General features: G+C 44.1%; 2 protein-coding genes across 5 annotated transcripts in view; one reads left to right on the forward strand and one right to left on the reverse strand.

Annotated features, from left to right (window-relative positions):
- Positions 1–494, reverse strand: part of PARPBP (PARP1 binding protein) — a 62,226-nt gene extending 61,732 nt beyond the window's left edge. The window contains exon 1 of one of the 2 annotated variants that reach the window (XM_006019510.3): positions 389–494. The gene's annotated coding sequence lies outside the window, so the exon portion shown is untranslated. Of the gene's footprint in view, positions 1–251 lie in introns of both variants that reach the window. The other variant, XM_006019509.3, reaches the window with a different exon arrangement.
- A 154-nt stretch (positions 495–648) lies between these two features.
- Positions 649–21,525, forward strand: part of NUP37 (nucleoporin 37) — a 48,382-nt gene continuing 27,505 nt past the window's right edge. Inside the window, exons 1-5 of one of the 3 annotated variants that reach the window (XM_006019512.3) lie at positions 649–721; positions 1,510–1,701; positions 4,323–4,447; positions 6,461–6,533; positions 11,257–11,351. In XM_006019512.3, coding sequence (XP_006019574.1) covers positions 1,546–1,701; positions 4,323–4,447; positions 6,461–6,533; positions 11,257–11,351 — 449 coding nt within the window. In that variant the 5' untranslated portion in view covers positions 649–721; positions 1,510–1,545. Of the gene's footprint in view, positions 722–852; positions 1,117–1,509; positions 1,702–4,322; positions 4,448–6,460; positions 6,534–11,256; positions 11,352–21,525 lie in introns of those variants that run through there. The other 2 variants (XM_025198923.1, XM_006019511.3) reach the window with 2 other exon arrangements.

The following is a 21,525-nucleotide window of genomic DNA, read 5'->3' on the forward strand; positions in this document are numbered from 1 at the left end:
CTCCAGCCCGTAACAACCATGAAACAATGGAACACTGCAGGGCAGATAACATGGCCCCGCGTGCGACACCGTGGTGACCCACGGTCACTCTGTTGCCAGCCAGGGGCACGCACAGGTCCAGGCACGAGGCTGGGGATCAGATCTGGGTGCACGGGGGGATCCACGCAGGGATGCAGGTGCACGGTCCGAGCGCACAGGCAGATCCAGGCGCCCAGGCGGACCGAGCCCGTCAAGCCCCGGAGCTACCGCACCTGCGTGGCTACTGGAACTGCCCCAGGGCCCTGCAGCCGGGCGGCTGCCCAGCGCCACTCATGCCTCCCAAGTGCCCAGGCAGCCCCGGGCTCCCGGCGCCTCCGCTCCGCTTTGCTCAGGCAAGACTCGCGCTCACGGCTTTCAGCGTCCTCGGGATCCCCCTTCCCCAGGTCCGGGCGGGTCCGAGCGACCGGCTGCAGGGAGGATCTCGGACACCAGTACCTGCGCGGAGGGGTAGCGAGGGAAGGAGGCGGAGGCGGAGGCGGAGGCGGAGGCGGAGTGTCCTTGTCCTTGCCCCGCCCCCCCGCCTTCCAGTCCAGCCAATGAGCGGGCCCCAAGCGCCAACGCACGGGAGCCCCCGGCGGGTTGAGCAGCCGACCAATCAGAGCACCGCAGCCTTTGGCCCGGAAGTGCGAGGTGCTGGGGCCGGAAGCGCTACTTTACGAACAGGTTCGCGGGAGATCTATAGGTAAGGTGAGGTCGGGGTGGGGGGAGGTGTGGGTGTTGGGGGGTGGTTAACAGCTGCGGGGTGGGGAGAGTAGTGCCACCCTTCCCCTGTGTGCGGGGGGGCCCTGCCCTGCCCTGTTATCCCGTGGAGGGGAGGCTGAGGCAAGGCTGCGCTCCCCCAGCCTTCCTGAAACACCTTGGGACGAGGGGCAGGAGCTGCTTCCTCTGCCTGGGGCTCATCTGGGCCCCTTCCTGGTGCTTTCGGGCTGGTCCCCTGCTGCATATGGGGATGTCCTGAAGCCCCTTCCAGCTTTGCTGCTGTGTGTTAACTCTGTGATGCCAAAGCCCCTATGGAGCAGGCAGGGCCCCACAGTCAGAAAATGTCTGTGTCTGACTTCTCATGCCCCAATGCTGTTGGTAGGATCATGTCCCAGGTGTTTTCTTCTCAAGCATGTGGTTTGTTTGGGCGGGTTTTTTTGTCTGGGAATATTTGTTGTAGCCATGTTAAAGAACAGCTCTTTTACAAATAAAATTTCCTACCCAGGAGAACCATACAGCCCTTTACCTCCCCCATGTAATACAAGGTTTTATTTCTACCTCAGAGAAATTTTACGGTCTTTCAATTCATCTTTGCCCAATGAAGAACGTTTGGGCCCAGAAGCTTGCAAATAAAGACTTTTTTTTGTAACTGTCTAATTTGTTTAATAAAAGATATTACCCTTACCCCAAGAAGCTTTGTCTGGGGGTGGGAGTGTGTGTGTGCATGCGCACGTGCGGTTTGTTTGTTTAAATCTCCTCCTCCTGTAACAGTTGTTGCTTCTATGCCACCTCCATCTTACCACTGAAATGAAGCAAGACTCTGTTAGGAGCGCTGCCTATGCTGTGGACTGTGAGGATTACGTGCACGTGGTGGAGTTCAGTCCGTTTGATAGTGGAGAGGCATGTTCCCTAATTGCATATGGTGGCAACAATTATGTCGTTGTTGGGACTTGCAGGTTTCAAGTGAGTGGGTTTTTTCTATTTTTTTTAACTGAATATTTGCAGTTTGGGGGGTTAATTCATCTTTAAAAGGAATGGTTAAGGAGTGCATTGGAGCCACAGCATTTTTTTTTCCTTTATAAAAGCACTTTGAGTTGGGCCCATTTTGTTTTTAGATTCCAGCATAATTGTTCTTCAGGCATGTATGTTCATAGAAATTCACTTCAATGAAAATTATGTATATTACTGTGTGGTTTGATTCTGCTAATATAGCTTCTTTTTGATCACTGAATAAGACACAAAAATAATAGATCTTTTCTCTTGGAAAGAAAGTTCAGTTTCTATGTCTTTTGGAATGTAGGTAATTGCTACCTGGGGAGTTGTGCAGCTGTTAGTTTGGACTGTGCCTGGTGAACTGGAGATGTGCTGTGTGTGTTTACAAAGTGCCATAATTTATCATATCTGATTCAACTCTTCTTCCCAGAGCACTAAATCCCAATCTGTATGAATCTATTACTTATGGACTGACTTCCAGCCAATGGCTGTGATACCAGAAATTAATAATTACTTGCCATATTTCCTCAAATATAAGATGAGGCTTTTTCCCCATTCGGGGGGGGGGGTGGAAACCTCTTGCTTGGAACAGAGTTTGGGCCAGGCAAACAGCTGCTCCTGTTCAAGATGCAGCCATGGTAGCTTGTGTGGCAGGTAGGAGGTGTTCAGGGAAGGGGCATACGGTGTGAGGGGACATGGGAGGGGGGGATGCATGGAGAAAGGTGCACACAGAGCATGGAGAAACGGTATGCAGGGAGCACAGTGCAGAGGGGAACACGGTGGGGGGGAAGCACAGTGTGGGGGAGCTCATGAGAACGGGTGGCCGGGCAGCATGGGTGAATGGATGTATGGTATGAGGAGAGCACAGGGCAAGGGTTTGTAGGAATACAGGGAAGGGACACAGAGGAAGGGGTTGCAGCGGGGAGTATGGGTGAAGGGATGCATAGAGCAAGGGGAGTGTGGGGAAAGGGACATGGGGGATGAGGTGTGGAAGGGGCCACTCCATGCAAGGGGAAGCGCAGGGGAAAGGGCATGCAGATACAGCAGGTAGCACAGGGCAGGAACACATGGAGCAAGGGGAGTGTGGGGAAAGGGACACTTAGGGTGCAGGGCAAGTGGAGTACAGAGCACAAGGGGCACAGGGAAGGGGCATGCAATGAAGGGAGAGCACTAGGAAAGGGGGACACAGCAGGTGGAGCACAGGGAAGAGAGAATGTGGAGCAGCAGGCACAGTGCTGCAACTCCAGTCTTAAACCTGACTGCAGCTGGAGGCTGAAGCCGGACCTGCTGCTATTGCCTGGCGTTTAACTTTCTGTACCTCCTTTATGCCTCCCCCAACCTTGAAATTGACAGGACCTAGTCAGTTCAGGGCTGCTTACAAAACCTTCAAGTTGAGGCTTTTGCTTCACTTTACAAATTATATAGGTAAACAGAATGTAGTTATGGTAAAACGGAGACAGCAGTGCAGAAGAGATCCTATGCATAATCTTTATTTGTTACGTAATCAGTAGGCAAAAAAATTAGAACTGGCATTATGTTATACAGTTAAATTATGCACCTATTCAGTATACATATAGGTGGTAGTCTTTGCATAATTTGTGTTGGCCAATTGTTAGGTAAAAACAAAATGCTGTCTTGTGAGCATATAAGCATCAAGAGTCAATGTAAATTATTTTTAAAACGGTGCTTAACTTCAACAATACAAAGCATTTCTTTTCAGTGAACATGTTTGGAAACCTAGAGGGGAGTGTTCTAGAAACTGGATCTAGTTTCTGAAATTCTTACCTGAATCTATCTGTGTATAAAAGAACGTTATTTATGCATCCAGTGATCCAACAGCATTTACAATAGCAATATAGCAGGGACATGTTCATAGAACTTTTTTTTTCTATTCCTTCCAGTAGATGAAACAACTTGGTAATAAGCTTTTTATAAGTTCTTGTGGTCATCTTTGATGCCTCTACTACCAGTGTAGCCTCTACCTTTTTTTCTTTTTTTTTGTTTGGAGTAGATAGTCCATGCATGCTGGAAACATTCATTACTACAGACTTAACTTGAAAGAAGCTATCTGTATCTTGTTGACTGTGTGCTGCTTTTTTCTTTTTCTTTTCTTGGTTCTTGTCAAAAGATGGCTAATACTTGTATGCATGTGAAACTTCTTCCCCACCCCCCACAAAAGCTCCAATGCATTGCATCTTAACTAAACCTATGAAGTCATGATCTGAAACGATGACAGGCTTAGTCTCCCTGCATACACACATTTTTAACCTTGTTTCCAAGACTAACAAAGATGTAAATTGTAATCTTAGATTTGTGATGTATACGCTTGTTCAGTAGAAACTGAATATCAGCACCTCACTTTACATGTCATAGGTCACTCAATATTATTATTTGTGTTCTGTGATTTGTCGCTGTACAGACCTACAAAGAGGGCATGGACTCTTTCATAATGAGTTGACAGTCTAAAAGGCAACCGAGTAATTATTTTTGGTCACTACTAGTGGAGACTGATCTAGAATTAAAAGGTTTTTGTCTTACTAATAGTCTTCAGGACCATTTTCTTGATAAACTTATTGTGCTACTTTATTTAGGAGGAGGCTGCAGAAGTGGAAGGAATACAATATAAGATGCTAAGAACATTTCATCATGGGATCAGAGTTGATGCCATAGCATGGAGTCCAGAAACCAGACTCAATTCTTTACCTCCCCAGATAAGGTATTTTTAAAAGCACTTGAGTACAAGAACAACATGACTTGAAGAAAGGCTGAAAGAACTACAACTTTTTATGGAGAAAAGATGACTGAGGGAGGGGGGTTTGATAACAGTCTGCATGTACAAGAAGGGTGATAGCAGTATTGCCAACCCCACCATGTCAAAAATCACAGGGCAAACTCTTTAAAAATCAAGAGATTTGTCATGTAAATCATGAGATGCTGTTTTTGAAGTATGGGGTCTATAGGGGTGTATGGGGTTTGCAGCCCAGAGAGGGAGGGTCCCCGCACACCCTGGCAGGATGAGGGGTACCATGAATGAGGCTGGGGGGGAGGAGGGCACGGTAACCACCAGCAGGCAGAGGCGTGGTGGTGGCAAGGGGGGAGCTCCTGCAGGTAGCCACAACAGTATTGAGGAGGGAGGTGTCGAGCGCTGACCAGCGGTCGGTGACTACCCACAGATGCCATCAGAGGCTGGAGGGTGGTGGTGAGCGGTGACCGCCCACAGGCACCACCAGCAGTGGCAGCGCTTCTTTCAGGGGTGGCACCGCCAATCTCGGGATATACATGCACCCCCTACGTGTCACCAGTGCAGGGTACTGAGGAGTACGGGGCAGCAGTAGGGCTGGGGGGGCTATGGCTTGGCAGGAAGCGGCAGACACACAGAGAGAGACGGCACCGAGCTGGTAAGAGGAGGGGTAGGGGGGAAAGATCAAGGCCTCCATGGCATGGGAGGGAGTGGGACAGGAGGAGGGGCTGGGGTGATTGGGGCCCCAGGGGTGGGGCAGGTCATCCAGAGCAATGGGGAGGAGAGGGGGATGGCTCCCTGCAGCTGCACACACTTCCCAGGGGAGGAATGGGGAGCACGTGCTTCCTGCTGCCTTTGCCCCGAGAGCTCAGCTGTGCGATGCCAGTGTGCTTCCTGCCATCAGGCGGGCAGGGGACGCGCTATGCGGCTAGCACTCCTTGCATCCCCTGCCCTCCCGGCAGGCAGTGACAGCATCACACGGCTGAACTCCCCAGACAAGGACAGCAGGGCGCAGAGCTCCGAGCCTGTGGCGGGCAGCCTGCCTCTGCCCTGGGGGTGCAGACGCCTCCCCCAGAGGTGTGTGCAGCTGCAGGGAGCTGCACCTTCTGCTCCACTCCCACCCCCACGCCTCTGGACAACCTGCCCTGGCCGCAGAACCCCATTCATCCCAGCCTCTGCTCCTGCCCCAATCCCACCCTTACCATGGGGTCCTTGATCTGCCTCTGCCCCTTCCCTCTCCCCTGCCCCTTCCTCGCCACAGATTTACCAGCTGGGAAAATCTGGAGACTTTAGGGTTCGATGGGGAGATCATGAGTCAGTTATTTTGACTTAGAAATCACAAGTCTTGCAATGTTTTTGTGACCGTTGGCATTACTGTGATGAAGCTCTTCTCTGTGGCCATGGTAGGTAGGACTAGGCACAGTGACCTCAAGCTGCATGAAAGGAAATTTGGGTTGTAGGTTAGGAAGAATTTTCTCACTATGAGGGTTTTTAAACATTAAAACAGGCTGTCCACAAGTTGTGGAATCTCTATCCAAGGAACTTTTCAAGAATAGGTTAGACAGACACTTGGCCTGGATGGTTTAGTCAGGTATGATCTTGCCTTGAGCAGGGGACTGGACTACATGCCCCCCCTGCCCCTACCGAGGGTCCCTTCCAGCCCTACTTTCTTAAGATTCTTTGAAATGTACTTGTGTGTCCAAAATATTTAGGAGGGGGTTGCAATTAAACTCTCTTCTGATTGACCTGTATTCAAAAAAACAATTAATTTGTTTTATCACTCTAAAGGCTGTTATTGCCAAAAGGTAGTGATAAGTGGTGGGTGGGTGGGTGTGCGGGCACACATGCACATGTAGGCATAATAATATGAATTTGTTCTTCTAAAAACATGAAGTGCAATGTAAGCTTGTTGGCCACTTACCAGATTTCCATCCTAACTCAGTGATGCAAAATAATTAAAGGGTTTTTCTGTTTATCTAATCCTTGTAGGTTTTGTACTGCAGCTGCTGATGGGAAGTTAAGGCTGTTCACTTCAGACCTCCAGGAGAAGAATGAATATAAGGTAAGAAAAAATTAATTAATTAGGATTGAATTAGATGTTGTTAACCTTGTTAATCATAGAAAATGTATTTAAACTGCTGCCAAAAGCAGTGTGTGCTCAGTAATGGAAATAAACTATGGAGTTGATCAAATACAGCTAACACTGAGCATGACTATAGAACACATGGCCCATAATGGGCAAACATACTGATGGGAGCCTACTGCTGGGGTTTTATTGTTTTGTTTTTGTTTTTAATTTCATTTCTCCAGCCAAATTAATCAAATCAGTTCCAAATTCCACCCACTGAGCAGAGCTCAGTTATTCAGGTCCATGTGGTATTACCGCTGGCAAGTATCTTACCTCCCAGACTCTTCAGCCTAGGCCTTTAGATACTCCCAGAGTGATGGCAGGCATCTTATGTGCAAGCCCAGAAGTTTTGGGATTCAGATGGCCCCAAGTCTTACTTGCCCTTAGCCAAAAGACGAAAGGAGCCAAGCTAGAGAGAAATCCCACATTCCATAAAATAAAGTGTGTAGCTGAGATCCTCCCATTGGGAGCAGACTCTCGTAGGGTTGCCTGCCCACAGTGCAATGGACAAGTCTTCACCCTCAAGTCCACAAAGCCATTCAAGGTTAGGGAGAAGGGCTTCTTCCTTCCAGGTACAGCAAAATCGCATAAACCAATACTACTTCCACCATGGTGTTGATCATGACATAGTATTGCCCCTGCCAGGTACTTGTACAGGATATTAGTCTAAAGCCGAAAGGCTCATGATCTACCATGTAGGTCCTTCAGCTGGGCCCCAGCAGAGTCAGCAGCATTTTCAAACCATGGTGATCCATAGCTCAGCATTGCTCAGTATTTGTGTGTATTCCAGACACCACCCTGCCCAACAAAGGATCCATGTGCTAATTAGTGCCTCCCCACCACTCATGAGTGGAACCAGGTGTTCTTGTTACAAGTCCTGGAATCCTCCAAAAATGTATATGCAGATTCAAGGGCAGAATAACCTGGTCCAGCTCCTCTTCATGGAGGGCAGGGACACAATAATTGTATGTGGTAGGGGGGTGAACTGTTTGTGTCCCCGTTTAGTGATGGGCAGCTCAGATGTGGGACTGAAGAGGAAATCAAAATATATTCAATGTAGTAGCTCACTATGACTTGAAAGAGAGTCAGCGCTGAGGGGGGCTGAGTGCAATAGGCACTATCGTATATATTATTCAGACAGGCTGCACTAATCTTTGTGGTAGGCTTCCATCAGGTAAGCTGAGCTGCACCTGTCTTTTCCATTTCCAATAATGCCTCTTTCTTCACCAGTCTTAAATGTCTGGCAAGCATCACTAAACGGGGCCCCAAACAGTTCACCCCTCTCCCACAGCCTGCCACATATGATTAGAGTGACCCTATCCTCCATGAGGTGGAACTGAACCACATTGCCCTGTGCCTGAATCTGTATATACATTTTTGGAGGATCCCAGGACTCATGACAAGACCAACTAGTTTCTGTCATACGTGGGGGCTAATTCATAGATTGTAAGGTGCCAAAAGGGACCTCACACGATCATTGGGTTCAGCCCCTCTGCCCTAGGCAGAACAGAACTGGGGTCAGGTGACCCCAGCAAGGTGACTGTCTAGTCTCCTCTTGAAGATTTCCAGGGTAGGTGATTGCACCACCTCTGGAGGGAGTTTATTCCACAGTCTGGACACTTTAACTGTGAAGAAGTTTCCTAGTGTTAAGCCTGAAACAGTCTTCCAGGAGTTTTGTGGCCATTACTCTTGATTTTCCCCAAGGGTGCCCTGGTGAATGGTTGTTGGCTGAGCCCTTGATGTATTCCCCTAATATAGCAGTAAGCTGCTACCAAGTCCCCTCTCAGCCTTCTCTTTTTTAGGCTGAAGAGACCCGAGTCCCTCAGCCTTTCCTCATATGGCTTGCCTTGCAAGTCTCTGATCATATGGGTAGCCCTTCCCTGGACTCTCTTGAGCTTTTGCACACCCCTGTTGAAGTGCAGCACCCAGAACTTGGCGCAGTACTCCAGCTGCAGTTTCACCAATGTTGAGTAAAGCAGAAGAATCACTTCCTTGGTTTTGCTTGAGATGGATCAGTTGATGCTTGCCAGAGTATTGTTTGCCCTGCTGGCTACAGCATTGCGTTGATGACTCATGTTCATACTACGGTCTACTATTATCCTGAGGTGTTGGGGCGGGGGAAAAAAATCACAATTTTTTAAAATCAAATCTTGAAGCTGAAAAGGGGGGATAAAGCAAAATGCCGCGTTTATTGATTTATGAGAGGTGGATACATGATCTTAAGCACACCACTCATACAAACATACACATATCACTATGCACATCGTCATACATAAACGCACATACACAAAACAACCACTCCATCTAGCAGTTATAGTTACCAGCAGCAGTTGCTCAGTATTAGCACTGGGTGGCCAGCCCAGGCCTATTGAGGTGGGGATGAAGATTGAAGCTGGAGCAGGGTGAACAGATGCGCCTGTGCTCCGAAGAAAGCAGCAGCAATCAAGATGGTTCACCCAACCTGGCATTACTCAGATCCTTCTTTATAGGAGTTGCCAGTCTTTGTTCAGCATTTTGGGGGTTTTTCATGCTCAGTCTCTGTTTTCGAAGTTTCTCATCCATCTTCTGATTATCTCAACTCGGTCGTGTTGGTCGTAAAAGTTGGTATCTCAGCCTTGAAGTATTCTGCCAGGTGGGCTGCAAGGACATGCAGCATTCCTTTCCCTCATCATCTTGTGTGTGCGCCAGGTCTCAAGCAGATTCTTCATCCATCCATTAATTAGTTCACTGACTGGTAATTTACATGCTGGCGCCTTGTTGCTTACACAAACAGTTAAATATTCCCATTCTCTTACCATTCACCCTTTCACATAACTCCTTTTCATATGCAGGGCCATGCAAAGTTCATTCACTCATGTCAAGCAAAAAGGCAAATACAAAATTGAGTTTAGCTATTAATGAAATACAGAAATAAAGGTTTGTCAATTCATTGAGCCATTTATGAAATGCAGAAATAAAGGTTTATCAGTTCAACACTACTATTATTTAAAATAAAACTAACACACGCACAATGTTAATGCATAAAAATAGAAATTCAGACTACAGTGACAGGGCAACCTGACTCCCCCAGATGTTACAGCAGGGAAAACACAGTGAGAGGTGAACAAATTCAAGGCAAGCCTCCAATAATTAGGTTCTAGACCTGGAAAATTATAACTAATTTGTAAATGTTCCATATGTAGAATCTAATTATTGAGGAGATGATTTTATATTCGGGATTATTTTATGCTAAAGTAAATACAATATTTCTGCTTAATATATCAATGATTCTACATATGAAAGATAAAATATGAATGTGTCAAAGTTGCTGAAAAATACCAACCAATAAAATTAATATAATCACAGTTTCCTAATGTATAGTCGTTTTAAGCCTTTGATATAAGGATATATATCATTCTATTACATTTTATTGAGAAAGAAGTAATAAACAATTCAGCCCTAAAGTGCACTGTGGAATATCAAAACTTGTTCTGGACTGGCCAGTGTTAGCCAGCCCAGTAAAACAAGGCATGCTTGATACCTTAATTTTCCAGTCACACAGAGATGAAAGTTCAAGGAAACTAGGCTGACAACTAGATGTTGAAATTTATAGTGAACATATGGTGGAATTTTGATTGATCCAACATAACAACATATGTTTTATGTAACAAAGGACTCTCTCCAGAGAGGCACAAAACATGCAAAACCAATTGCATGTTTTGTCTGTGGTTATAGTCTGGCTAATTACTAAACATTTTGTGTTTAATAGTAAACAATTGCATTTAGCACTTTGGGAAGGATTTGACAGAAAAGTCTGACAGCCTCAGTGGAAAAAACAACTTGCTCCAACTATCAACACAGAATTGGAAGCATATAAGAACAATATCAAAAACTGGTTCAGAGAAACTTTGTGTTACTTCGGCAACCTGAATAGTCCTAAATACAAGATCAAGGCTGAGCTCAGATCAAGAAGCAGAGGGTGAAATCTGTCTGATTGTTCACAAGCACGTAAGAATTGCTTCTTTGTGAACATTTAGATTTGAAGATGTTATTCTTCTGCTTTGAATACATTTGTGTGAAGAAGTGTGACAATTCATTGCATCAAAACATTGGAGAAATTATGGAAGTAAAACCATGAAAGATAGGATACTTGAATTGAGAACTTTGTCAGTTTTTCAGAAGACTTGTGCTTCTGTCCAGACAGCTCAGAAACATTTAAATGTGATATTTATCATATTCTGTTGGTTTTCATCAAATAGCATGAGAGGTACTGAAAATGCAAACAAGTTGGTAAAAGTATATCGCTATCCAAGGGCAGATAAAAATGAATAGTAGGCCTAATAAGCCAGTGGACTAGAAATTCACATGTAGGGGAAGGACCTACTGTTTGTTCAAAGATGCTGTGCTGCTGAATCAGTTTCTTGTATGGGTAAATTATATTCAGTAGTCTAAAGTAAATATTAAAACCAAGAAATTAGACTGGAACAATAGTAATATATAGATTAATTTTAGAAACAGTTTCTATACATTTATACACCTTTCCTCCTAACTATGTAGAATGCCAGCTTCATTGTAAATTTGCCTGCTTTTCCTGTAACAAACTTCTGGAACGCTCAAATACTAGTATTTATCAGAAGTGCTTTCGACTTCAGGATAAGTCTCTCTTTCTTATTAACAGATTTTTGATGGCCACTCAGATTACATTAATGACTTGGTATTTGCACCTAAAGAAGGTCAGGTGATTGCAAGTGTAGGAGATGATCACACCTGCAGGTATGTATCCTGTGGATAAATGTGACTATGAAATGTCAAGTTTACTATTTCTTCATTTTGGCTAGAATATCTGAAAACCAGAGCAACTGAGAATATTTAAACAAAACTTTGAAATATTTAAAAATAAAAGGGTTTTGTTTTTTTTAAATAATATGTAATTACTGAAAATGTCAGTCAGCTGCCTTAAGGAAAGAGATATTAAGTAGTTTGACAATTAATTGTTTCATTGTTAAGGCACAACCTCTGTCATGTATCTTTCTCTTTTACTTTATCCAATCAAGTCAGATGTTCTCGGTTACATAAAAGGGAAATCTGTCTATTCCTAGACTGTTACTTAGGCTGAGGAGAGCAGTAGTCCCCAGAGCAGAGCAAACATAGTCAAAGCTACTTTCCTCCATCCCCATCTCTGGGTTTATCTTGTGAATTATGTGTACATGTTTGCACGCTTAATACTGTGTGGCAGTCTGTGTAACCCTTAAAAGGATCTCACAGCACCCTGCTTGAGAATCATTACTCTACCTCCTCCTTGGGATGACTCAAAGATCAGTTTGAAAGAAAAAGATATTGCAGGTCCAAGCTAAGGAAGCACTCTCAAATAAAACCCATATACACATTCTTACCATGGATTAGATTCTCAAGGACCAAAGCCACATATTGGATTATGCAGCTCTAATGGTTCAGTTTAGCAATGAAGAGAGGACATTACAAGGAATGAGAGAAAGATGATCCCATGATGCAAAGGGAAGCAGAAGACCAAACATTTGGGGACTGTGAAGACTTCTGAGAAGGGAAGACTGACAGATCAACTATGACTTCTATGATTTTATGGTTTAAGTTAATGACATAACAGTTAGTGAATAGATTAAGCAGTCAAATGACAGTCTAACTTTTTAAAGTAACGTTTCTGTTTTTAAGTTGCATATGTTGAATGGCTTTAAAAAGGCAATACCTGAAGAGTGATTATAAAGAGGATGGAGATAGCATTTTCTCTATGACTGCAAGGGACAGGATTAGGAGAAATGTCCTCAAAACTGCATCAGAGGAAATTTAGGTTGAAAATTGGGAAGTACTTTCTAATTATGAATGTGGTCAAGAATTGAAACAGTCTGCGTAGAGAAGTGTGGAATTTCTATCCCTGGAACTTTCTAAGATAAGGTTAGATGGACACGTAATGAAAATTGGTTGAATTGGTTACTACCCATAGAAAATTTAGAAGTCTTATTTTGGCTAGCAGAAGGTTTCTGTATAACCTCATTTCCATCAAGCATACAAAAGTCTTCTAATTTTTATAAGAATGAAAAAAATGTAAGATCTACTAAGGGCCTTAGCTGGTTCACTTCCTCTTTAGGTTCTTCTTTGGACTAGTACAGTCTTTCTTCAGAAAAAAAGAGTTGATTGAATGTTTTAAATAATTAAATGTTATAAAAGAATGTTTCATAGATAAAGAAATTAGTTAAAATGCAGTTATTGGTTTGACACTAACAGAATAAAATAGTGTAATGAAAGTTTGCCACCAAAATTGAACTCTAACTTGAAAATATAAAGCAGAAACTTTATCCACAAAACTATAAAGTCTTTGGTTAACAGCCATGGGAAGTAAGCAGGATTTGTTTGGCCACCAAAGTTCTCATTTTTTCCATTCTTGCAAAAGAAATGTGGAGCAGGAAGATGTATTTTTTTAATTGAATATAAAAGTTACACTTCAAAAGCCAAAGGAGAATGCATTCCCTTGGATTTACCAAGATCATATTTAATTTACTGTGTAATTTGGTTCTTCAACAAAAATGTGAGAAGAGAAACAATTTTTCTGGCTGTAAATTTCTCTTAAGACATCTGTTAATGGTTTTGATATGCAATACTAGAACAACTAGTACAAGAACACAAACTTCCCAGTATTTGAGGGTGTTGTCCTTACGTTGCTAGATTTCACCATTACTGTCTAACAGTGGTTTTACTGTATTAACCATAAGCGAGTTAAATCACTTTCAATGTACAGCTGTTACAAAAAAATGTAGAAATATCTCTGAATTTTCCCTAGTCACCTCTCTACCACAATAGAATTAGTGAAGATTTAAAGAAACTAGATAAATCAGAGAGGTACATATTTCATGCACTAAAAAAACTGTTGGTATGTTACCTCAACATGACATTTCAGTGTGGAACCAACTTGGTTCCATCACTTGGATGGAAGGCTTCCAATAAAAGCCTAGGTGCAAACGCTCCATTCAGAGGTGGTCTCCCTTGTGAATCAGTGCTTCATAAGTCTTCTAGTTCAGCAGTTCTCACTACTACATAGAAAGCTAGCTGGTCACATAATAAAGATTTCTCCTTAATTCCAGTTACAAAATTTGAATTAAAAAGTTAAAATATTCTTTCAATGAGAGCAACTGCGTTAGTCATCACAGAGATGTAATGGGAAAGAAAATGGTATGTGCAGTTAGTTTGGAGGAGAGGCATCAATGAGATGATTCTTGTATTAAATATATTCTATGTGATGTTATTTTAAGAATCCACGCTAAGTATAGTTTTAATATGTTAATCTGAAAGTGCCATTTGTCAGCTGATGACAAACCTGCCTTGGCCATTTAAGTTGTTAATGAAATCAAAGGTGCAAGTCATCTTACCTAACATTGTACCTGCAGATTCAAGAAAGGAAAAAAAAACCACCTTTTTTCCCTGCACTGATGTATATCTGAGTATTTATGCTAAAGCTGAATTTCAAATATTAAAAAAAGTGCTGGCTACTGGTACAAGACCTGAAAATCTGCTTGACATTCCTCTCTCCAGTACCCTTAACAGTCACTGGAGGGGCTATCACTGGTAGAAGGGCTGCAATTTGTAGATGTAGGTGTCTGTCAGATGCTTCTGTGGACTCACAGCATGTAAATCAAAAGTAGATATATGTCCTTTCCTACTGCAGTATCTGCAGTAACTCCCCACCACCCATATTTCTGGTGTTAGGAGTTGACTAGGACATGGGTGATCAGCCCGGGTCTTGACACTAAAGAGTCAGGAGCAGTCAAAGTTTGGAAGCAAGGGTCCCAACATAGTCACAAGCCAGAGGATCAGGAGCAGACAGAGCCAGGAGCCAAAAGCCAGAAGCAGGTGTCCAGACTGGAACCACAAGCCAGGGTGTCAGGAGCCACCAAGTTGGGAAGTAGGGGTCAGCAGGCAGGAACCAACAAGCAGGAACAAGGATTCGGGCATATGAGCCAAGGAGAAAGGCATCTGTCCCCTGGGTACTGAAAAGGCCACTGCCTGTAAGCAGGCAATCATTCCTGTGCGGGTAACCAGAGCCAGTTTGGGGCTAGCCTGCCTGTTGTCCCAACTCCTTTGACATGTGGGAAAGATATATAGTTGTCTCATTACCCTGTTTTTTGTGTCTGTGTAATTTTGCTTTGCTACCCCGTGTATAACTATTCATATCCTTTCAGTTTAGAGTACTCATGCCATAGTGCAAATTGTTTTATGGACACACACAGAAATTTTCCTGCAGATCCTAATTGGATTCTATCTTCTTTGTTTCGCATGACCGCATGTTTTGCTAGTGTGTGTGACCTTGGGGTTAAATTAGCTTCCTAGGTGGAGATAGTGGGGAGGAGATTTGACATTCAAAATTGGATTAACTAGAATGCCAAAACTTAAGGCAGGGGCTAGTAGTTTTCATAGGGTGTGGACAGAAAATGTTTGAAGCATTTCATGTTTGAAATGCTTCAAAGGGCAAGAGGACACATGTTCATAGATTTTTAGGGTCGGAAGGGACCTATTAGACCATCGAGTCTGGCCCCCTGCCCTGGGCAGGAAAGAGCACTGGGGTCAGATGACCCCAGCCAGGGGGTCAGATGACCCCAGCCAGGTGTTTGTCCAATCTCCTCTTAAATAACTCCAAGGAAGGGGACAGCACCACCTCCTTTGGAAGCATATTCCCTATTTTGGCAACCTTCACTGTAAAGAATTTTTTCCTGGTGTGTCCAATCTGAATTTGCTCTCCTTCAATTTGTGACCATTGCTTCTAGTTACCCCGATGGGCGCCCTGGTAAACATTGTATCCCCTATTTCCTGCTGTCTCCATTTCCCCCCCATGAGCTTGTAGGCGGCCACAAGATCACCTCTCAGCCTTCTGTTACGAAAGCTGAAGAGATTCAGGTCCCTCAGTCGGTTTCGTAGGGTTTTTCATGTAGTCCTTTAACCAGGCGGGTGGCCCTCCTCTGAACCCTTTCCAGGTTATCTACATCCCTCTTGAAGTGCAGCGCTCTTGATGTTCTTCAAGGTGTTCTGAAAAAGGTGGAAGCACTCTCAAAATAACCCTGAAGAAAGCAAATACTATTTTTAGAAGCACAGTGGGGAAGACTGTCAGTGAGCTCTCTCCTATGTACTCTACCTCAGCTCTCCCACAGTGCCCCTCTCTTCTCCAGAATCAGGAGGGCACAGGTCCCTCACCTCCCAGTTCTGGTGGGGGAGTGCTCTGGGTAAACAGGGTGTACAACACCATGCTCACTGATGGTTAGCTCTGTTCCCCTCCCTTTCTCCCTCCCCACCCTGTTGTTTGTGGGGCAGGGAGTAGAGCCACAGGTTGCAGCAGCCCTTGGGAGACTCCAAAGTTATAAGAACCAAAATAAAAGCTAGCTAAGAATGACTCTGCATGGCTATCATCTTCCCTCGGCCTTCCAGTTATTTGTTCTTTAAAACGCTGCCAAGACTTGTTCCTGGGTGACACCTTTTTTTTTTTTTTTTTTTTAATTCAATAAATGATGCAGTCTTTGGATAGCAATGCCAAAAATCACTCTGTCCTCATTTGCTCCTGCCTCCAGCAGTGTTTAACATCTGTGTTACCCTTCCCTTTGTTGCACTTGCATTAAGATTATTGTTTAGCCAAGAATTAAAACTTTTTATGTTCCTCTGTTGTTTTTTCTTTGGCCTGTTTGTTGTGGCAGGACACCTACTCTAGTGTTTAATGTGTCCAAGTCGTAACAAACATTTCTTTTTTTAATGATTAAGACTTTTCAAATGCAAGACTTCTTGATTACTCTTATCGAGATATTTATTATGCATTGTGATGGGTTACAGTGGAGGAAGATTTGGAATGAGATTATAGACTGACAAGATTATTTCCTGATTATTTTTTTTGGATGCTAGTCTAATCCTTTGCCTATTTTTATATGCTGTCTAATATGTTGCCCAGATATGATTCATTTAAGCTATTATTGCACTCTAATCATTGTACAAGTGTAAGATTGTCACTGATATACATATCTAATCATTTTGTAAACAAAACCAATAACTTTTTTTTCAACAAATTTTAAAATTTACATTCAGATTCATTTGTTAGCAAAGTAGAATAAGGTATAGATAAACATGCACTTGTAGCAGCTTCACAAGTTGTGGGGGGAGCAAGCTGCTACTTTGAAACTTGACTCTTTTATTACATATTCATGGCCTTGTAGCAATGCAAGTGCAGCTAAATCACAGCAGCTGATCCCTATTATGAAGCAGGGTTAAAAGTTGGGGTGATTTAGTTGCACTTGTATCACTACAGGGCAGAGGTGGGCGAAATATGGCCCATGGGTCATATCTGGCCCACCAATTGATTTGTATACAGCCTGCGGACAAGTTTTGGGTAGACCTGTATCATATTCATTAGCATGTTTATAAGTGTTGTTATTTTGATTAAGTGTGGAAATGACATGAAGGATCCTTTATATTATAAAATGTTATGTATAGCTGTTGGTAAACACCATTAATTTTGTGTGCAGGCCTCAGCAGCTCACCAAAACTCATTAAGTGGCCCTCCAGACCAAATTGTTGCCCAGCCCTGCTTACAAGGTCATGTACATGTAACAGTTACAGGCTGTGAGATCTTGAGTAGTAGCATGTCCCTCTCTTCTTTTTGAAACTGCTTCAAGTATACATTTGTCTATACCTACATTTTTAGTTATGAGGGTTAATTTAATGAAATTAATTGTCCTACAAAGTAATTTACTGCAGGTTGGATTCAGTTCTCACTCCAGCTAGTGTGGGACCCGGTCTGAACTTGGTGCCTGCCCCAGACCAGCTGGAACAGCACTGCACACAGCTTGTCCCAGAGCAGGCACTGGATCCAGCATGGGATTGGGTGGAGGTTGAACCTGGGGGCCCCAATCCAGCCTGTGGAGTCAGTCCTGCACTCTATCTGGCCCATGGACCTGTTCCATGTTACTGATCTGACTCTTGGAGCCAAAGGAGTTTGACACCCCATCCCTACCTCCTTCCAGGAGCATGGAGACTTTTTAAACCTTCAGTTGAAGCTCTGCTGCCGCACAGAAAAGCATTCGGGAGTAACTGGACCAAAGAGAGGGACCAGTAAGGAACATGAATATTCCTATTTGGATACTTACCTGGAAAAAAGGAGACTTGGGCTCATATCCTGGCTACTGGGATTATTCGTCTATTATCCGGTGATTGATTGTAAAACAGTCCTTGGAGAAGTGATTGTAAGTCAGGTCTCCTCTCATCTGAGTTGCCTAATAATTAAGTTAGTCATGCTCCCTCCTGCTTGCAACTTTTCTGGTCCAGCAAATCTCACATTCTTTTTGTTCTGAAACTGTACCATTGCACAAGATTGAAGGGCCAGAAAAAAGGTAAACAAAAGGTTCTAGGAACAGGGATCAGAACCCAGGCTTCTCCCGCTCCTATTCCCCATAAGTGCCCATGTTACTAGGCTGCTGAGTTGTGCTTTCTTGCTTGCCCTTTCTTGCTGCATGACTGACACTGTATAGCAAGGAATGTACTAGTTTCAAAAAGAAGGGTGAGCAGTTAATTGCCCCAGCCTAGCCTGCAGAATGCTGTCTAGGGCAGTAGTTCCCAACCTTTTTTTTTTTTTTTTTTTTTTTTTACTGTGGCCTGGTGGGAGTGAACCAGGGCACGCAGAGCTGGCTGCCTCCCTCCCAGGGCTCCCCCACCACCTGGCTTTAACCCCGGAAGCTCAGTTGTGACCCTGGAAGCTGCTCACCCAGGCAGACAAACGGGGCCCTGAGCAGGGGACTCATGCCACAACCCCATAGCCAACCTGCCACAGCCCAGTACCGGGCCATGGCTCTGTGGTTGGAACCTCTGGTCTGGGGAACTCTCCTGGGAGACAAAGGTTTGAAATTCCTCAGGCTGAAGCAGGCACTGAACCTGGGACTCTCACTCCCTTGATGAGAACTCTAAGCCCTAGGGTTCATTATTAAGTTGAAGACAGTCACCATCATCTTCAGCTAGGTATGGTTTTTGTTTTGCTTGTTTGTTTTTTAAACTGTCAGCCCTGCTCAGAACTCTGAAAGAACAGCTATGAGAACCTACATTCAAGAGAGAATTCTGGAATCTGGAAACCAAGGGGTTGAAGGTACCTTACTGCAGACCCTGAGTCTAGAGAGGAATAGGATTTCACTCTGGAGAGGGGTAGGATTTCACACAACTGTGCTTAGAATTTAGTTAACTCTACAGCTCCCCTTCAAGTACATGGACTGTTTTTGATCAAAAATTTTGAAACCTCCTATCTTCCTGCGCCCTTCCCTAGACATCTGACTCTGGGGTCTGGATTCCAATGTGTAAACTGAAGGCCAGGTTCTTACAAGTTTGTATTGTGATAACTGACTTGTAGATACCTAAGTCTTTTATTGGATTAGCCCTTTAGAACTCAACTCAACAAAACCACCACACTGAAAATAAAATGGTGAAACCATGAGCATCTATATAGGTGATAAAGAAAGAGGGGGTTTTCTACATTGTATTTGGTAACTGGTAGCTGAGGCATGAAAGAAAAGGGAAGAAATACAAATTAAAGAAGCTTTCTTTAGCTGGAACTTTATAGCATTTAACTTTTTTTTCACAGCCTAATTACACTATTAAATAAAGCCTTTGTAGAATCCAGGATCTCCCCAGGTCCACTAAAGGTGAATGGTACTTCATGAACAAATTGCACACTGAGAAAAGGTATCTATCTACCTTCTTGCATTTAGAGTCTGATAACAGATTTGAATTTGATATTGTGTCTCTAAGAAAAATGTGACTAGAACACATATCGCTTTTCATTATTTTGCCTGTGAGCAAAAGGTAGTACCCTTGACTGTACATATCAATCATTTAGGACAAATTGAAGGTTACTAGAGACAACTAGAGGGTAATATTTGGCAGGCAAATATAGTTACCCAGTTGGAATTTAACATCTTTCCTTTTACAAAAGTGACTTCACATTTTTATAACTACAGATGGTTAGGACCTTTCCTCAGATGAAATGTAAGAAGTACCTTTCTGCTGTATTGTACTCCTACCACATTGCCAGTCCAGTATTAACTTGGAGAGAAATGTGCTACCTGCTTGATAATTGGTGCCATTTTCTAACTACAGCTAAATTTTCCTGAGAAATCTCCCACTGAACACCTAACTGTTTTATTGTGCTTAGCTTATGGTACTGAAGAAAAGTATGCTATAAAGCTGTACAGCTGCAAGATCCTTGTTTAATCATACCGATGTTTAATAGTCTTGATATTCCATTGCCCCAGTGGTCTATAACCTGCACGAGCTCTCAGTTGTCATTATTAAACAAGCAGTACACCAAAGGCAAAGTCCTATTGGGCTCTTCCGTGGTTGGAACAGTTTAATTTTCTTTGGCTATGGGAAATGCTAGAGCGTCCTAGGGGTAGTGTTTTTTCCATAAGCCATGAATTGGGGACCACTGCCTTAATACCTAACATTTCACCAACAAGTAAATTTCTTAATACTCTTTTTTGAGTATTAAGTAAAGTTGTGCATACTTATTAGGGCTGTGCAAAGCTTCAGTCGCTGATTCGATTCAGCCCAATTCAGATTTGATGATTCGGACATAAACACAGCTTTAAATGTTTTTTCTGCATACCTCAAGGTACCAGACGGCTCGTGAATGTTGAGATGGTGGGGCAGATGGAGTGTTCCACAGGAGCACAGGGGGGTTCCCAGCGCGCTCAGCGGCAGACCTGGAAGTGGACCAGAAGCACTTTGGGTCCCGCCGCAGAGCATGCGGGACTTTCCCCCTCCGGCTCAGTGACTGGTGCTTCCTGGATCTGAGGGGGCACCCGGGGTCTCCCCACGGCTGATCACCGAGCCAGGGGGCCCTCCACGCTCTCAGCACTGGACCTGAAAGTGGACCAGAAACATTTCAGGTTCACTTCCGGGTCCACCGCCGAGCACGCGGGGGGAGCCCCCTGCGCTCCTGTGGAATGCTCCATCTGCCTCAGCATCTCTGTTCACAAGCCACACCTAGTACCTCGAGGTATGTAGAAAAAACATTTAAAGCTGCATCTATGGCTGAATGGCTGAATCTCTGAATCAGCATCGAATCTTCAGATTCAGACTCAGTAAAATTGAATCAGGACAGTGATCTGAATCAACGAATCAAATCACTGTCCCCCAATTTGGGACAAATCCATATCGAATGCAACCTGTTTCGCACACCCCTGATACTTATGTATGATCTAGCCAAATTCCTTATCTGCAAGGAATCTCCCACGGGCAGTTTACCATTCTGGAGCATGTTTTATAATAAGGCTGGATTTTGCAATTTTGCCATATCTTTCTCATCCTCCAGGTTTCTGTGGTATGGATCTTGATTTGGCCTTCCAGCTAAGTCATATGTCTTCGTCCCTTCTGGCATAATACCCAATTTAAATTCTCCAGCTAGGTCTCTAACAGTTTCTCCGTCTCCCACAACAACTCACCAGAACTCAAGAAGGGGAGGAAGGAGAACCCGGGCAACTATAGGCCAGTCAGTCGCACCTCCATCCTTGGCAAAATCTTTGAAAAAATTATCAAGGCTCACATTTGCGATAGTCCAGCAGGACAAACTATGCTGAGGGGAAACCAGCACGGGTTCGTAGCAGGCAGATCATGCCTGACTAATCTAGTCTCTTTTTATGACCAGGTTACGAAACGCCTGGACACAGGAGGAGGGGTGGATGTTGTATACTTAGACTTCAGGAAGGCCTTCGATACGGTATCCCACCCCATACTGGTGAACAAGTTAAGAGGCTGTGACTTGGATGAATACACAGTCCGGTGGGTGGCGAATTGGCTGGAGGGTCGCACCCAGAGAGTCGTGGTGGATGGGTCAGTTTCGACCTGGAAGGGTGTGGGCAGTGGGGTCCCGCAGGGCTCGGTCCTTGGACCGATACTCTTTAAT

Source organism: Alligator sinensis, unplaced genomic scaffold, assembly GCF_000455745.1.
Source record: "Alligator sinensis unplaced genomic scaffold, ASM45574v1 scaffold74_2, whole genome shotgun sequence".
Taxonomy (NCBI): domain Eukaryota; kingdom Metazoa; phylum Chordata; order Crocodylia; family Alligatoridae; genus Alligator; species Alligator sinensis.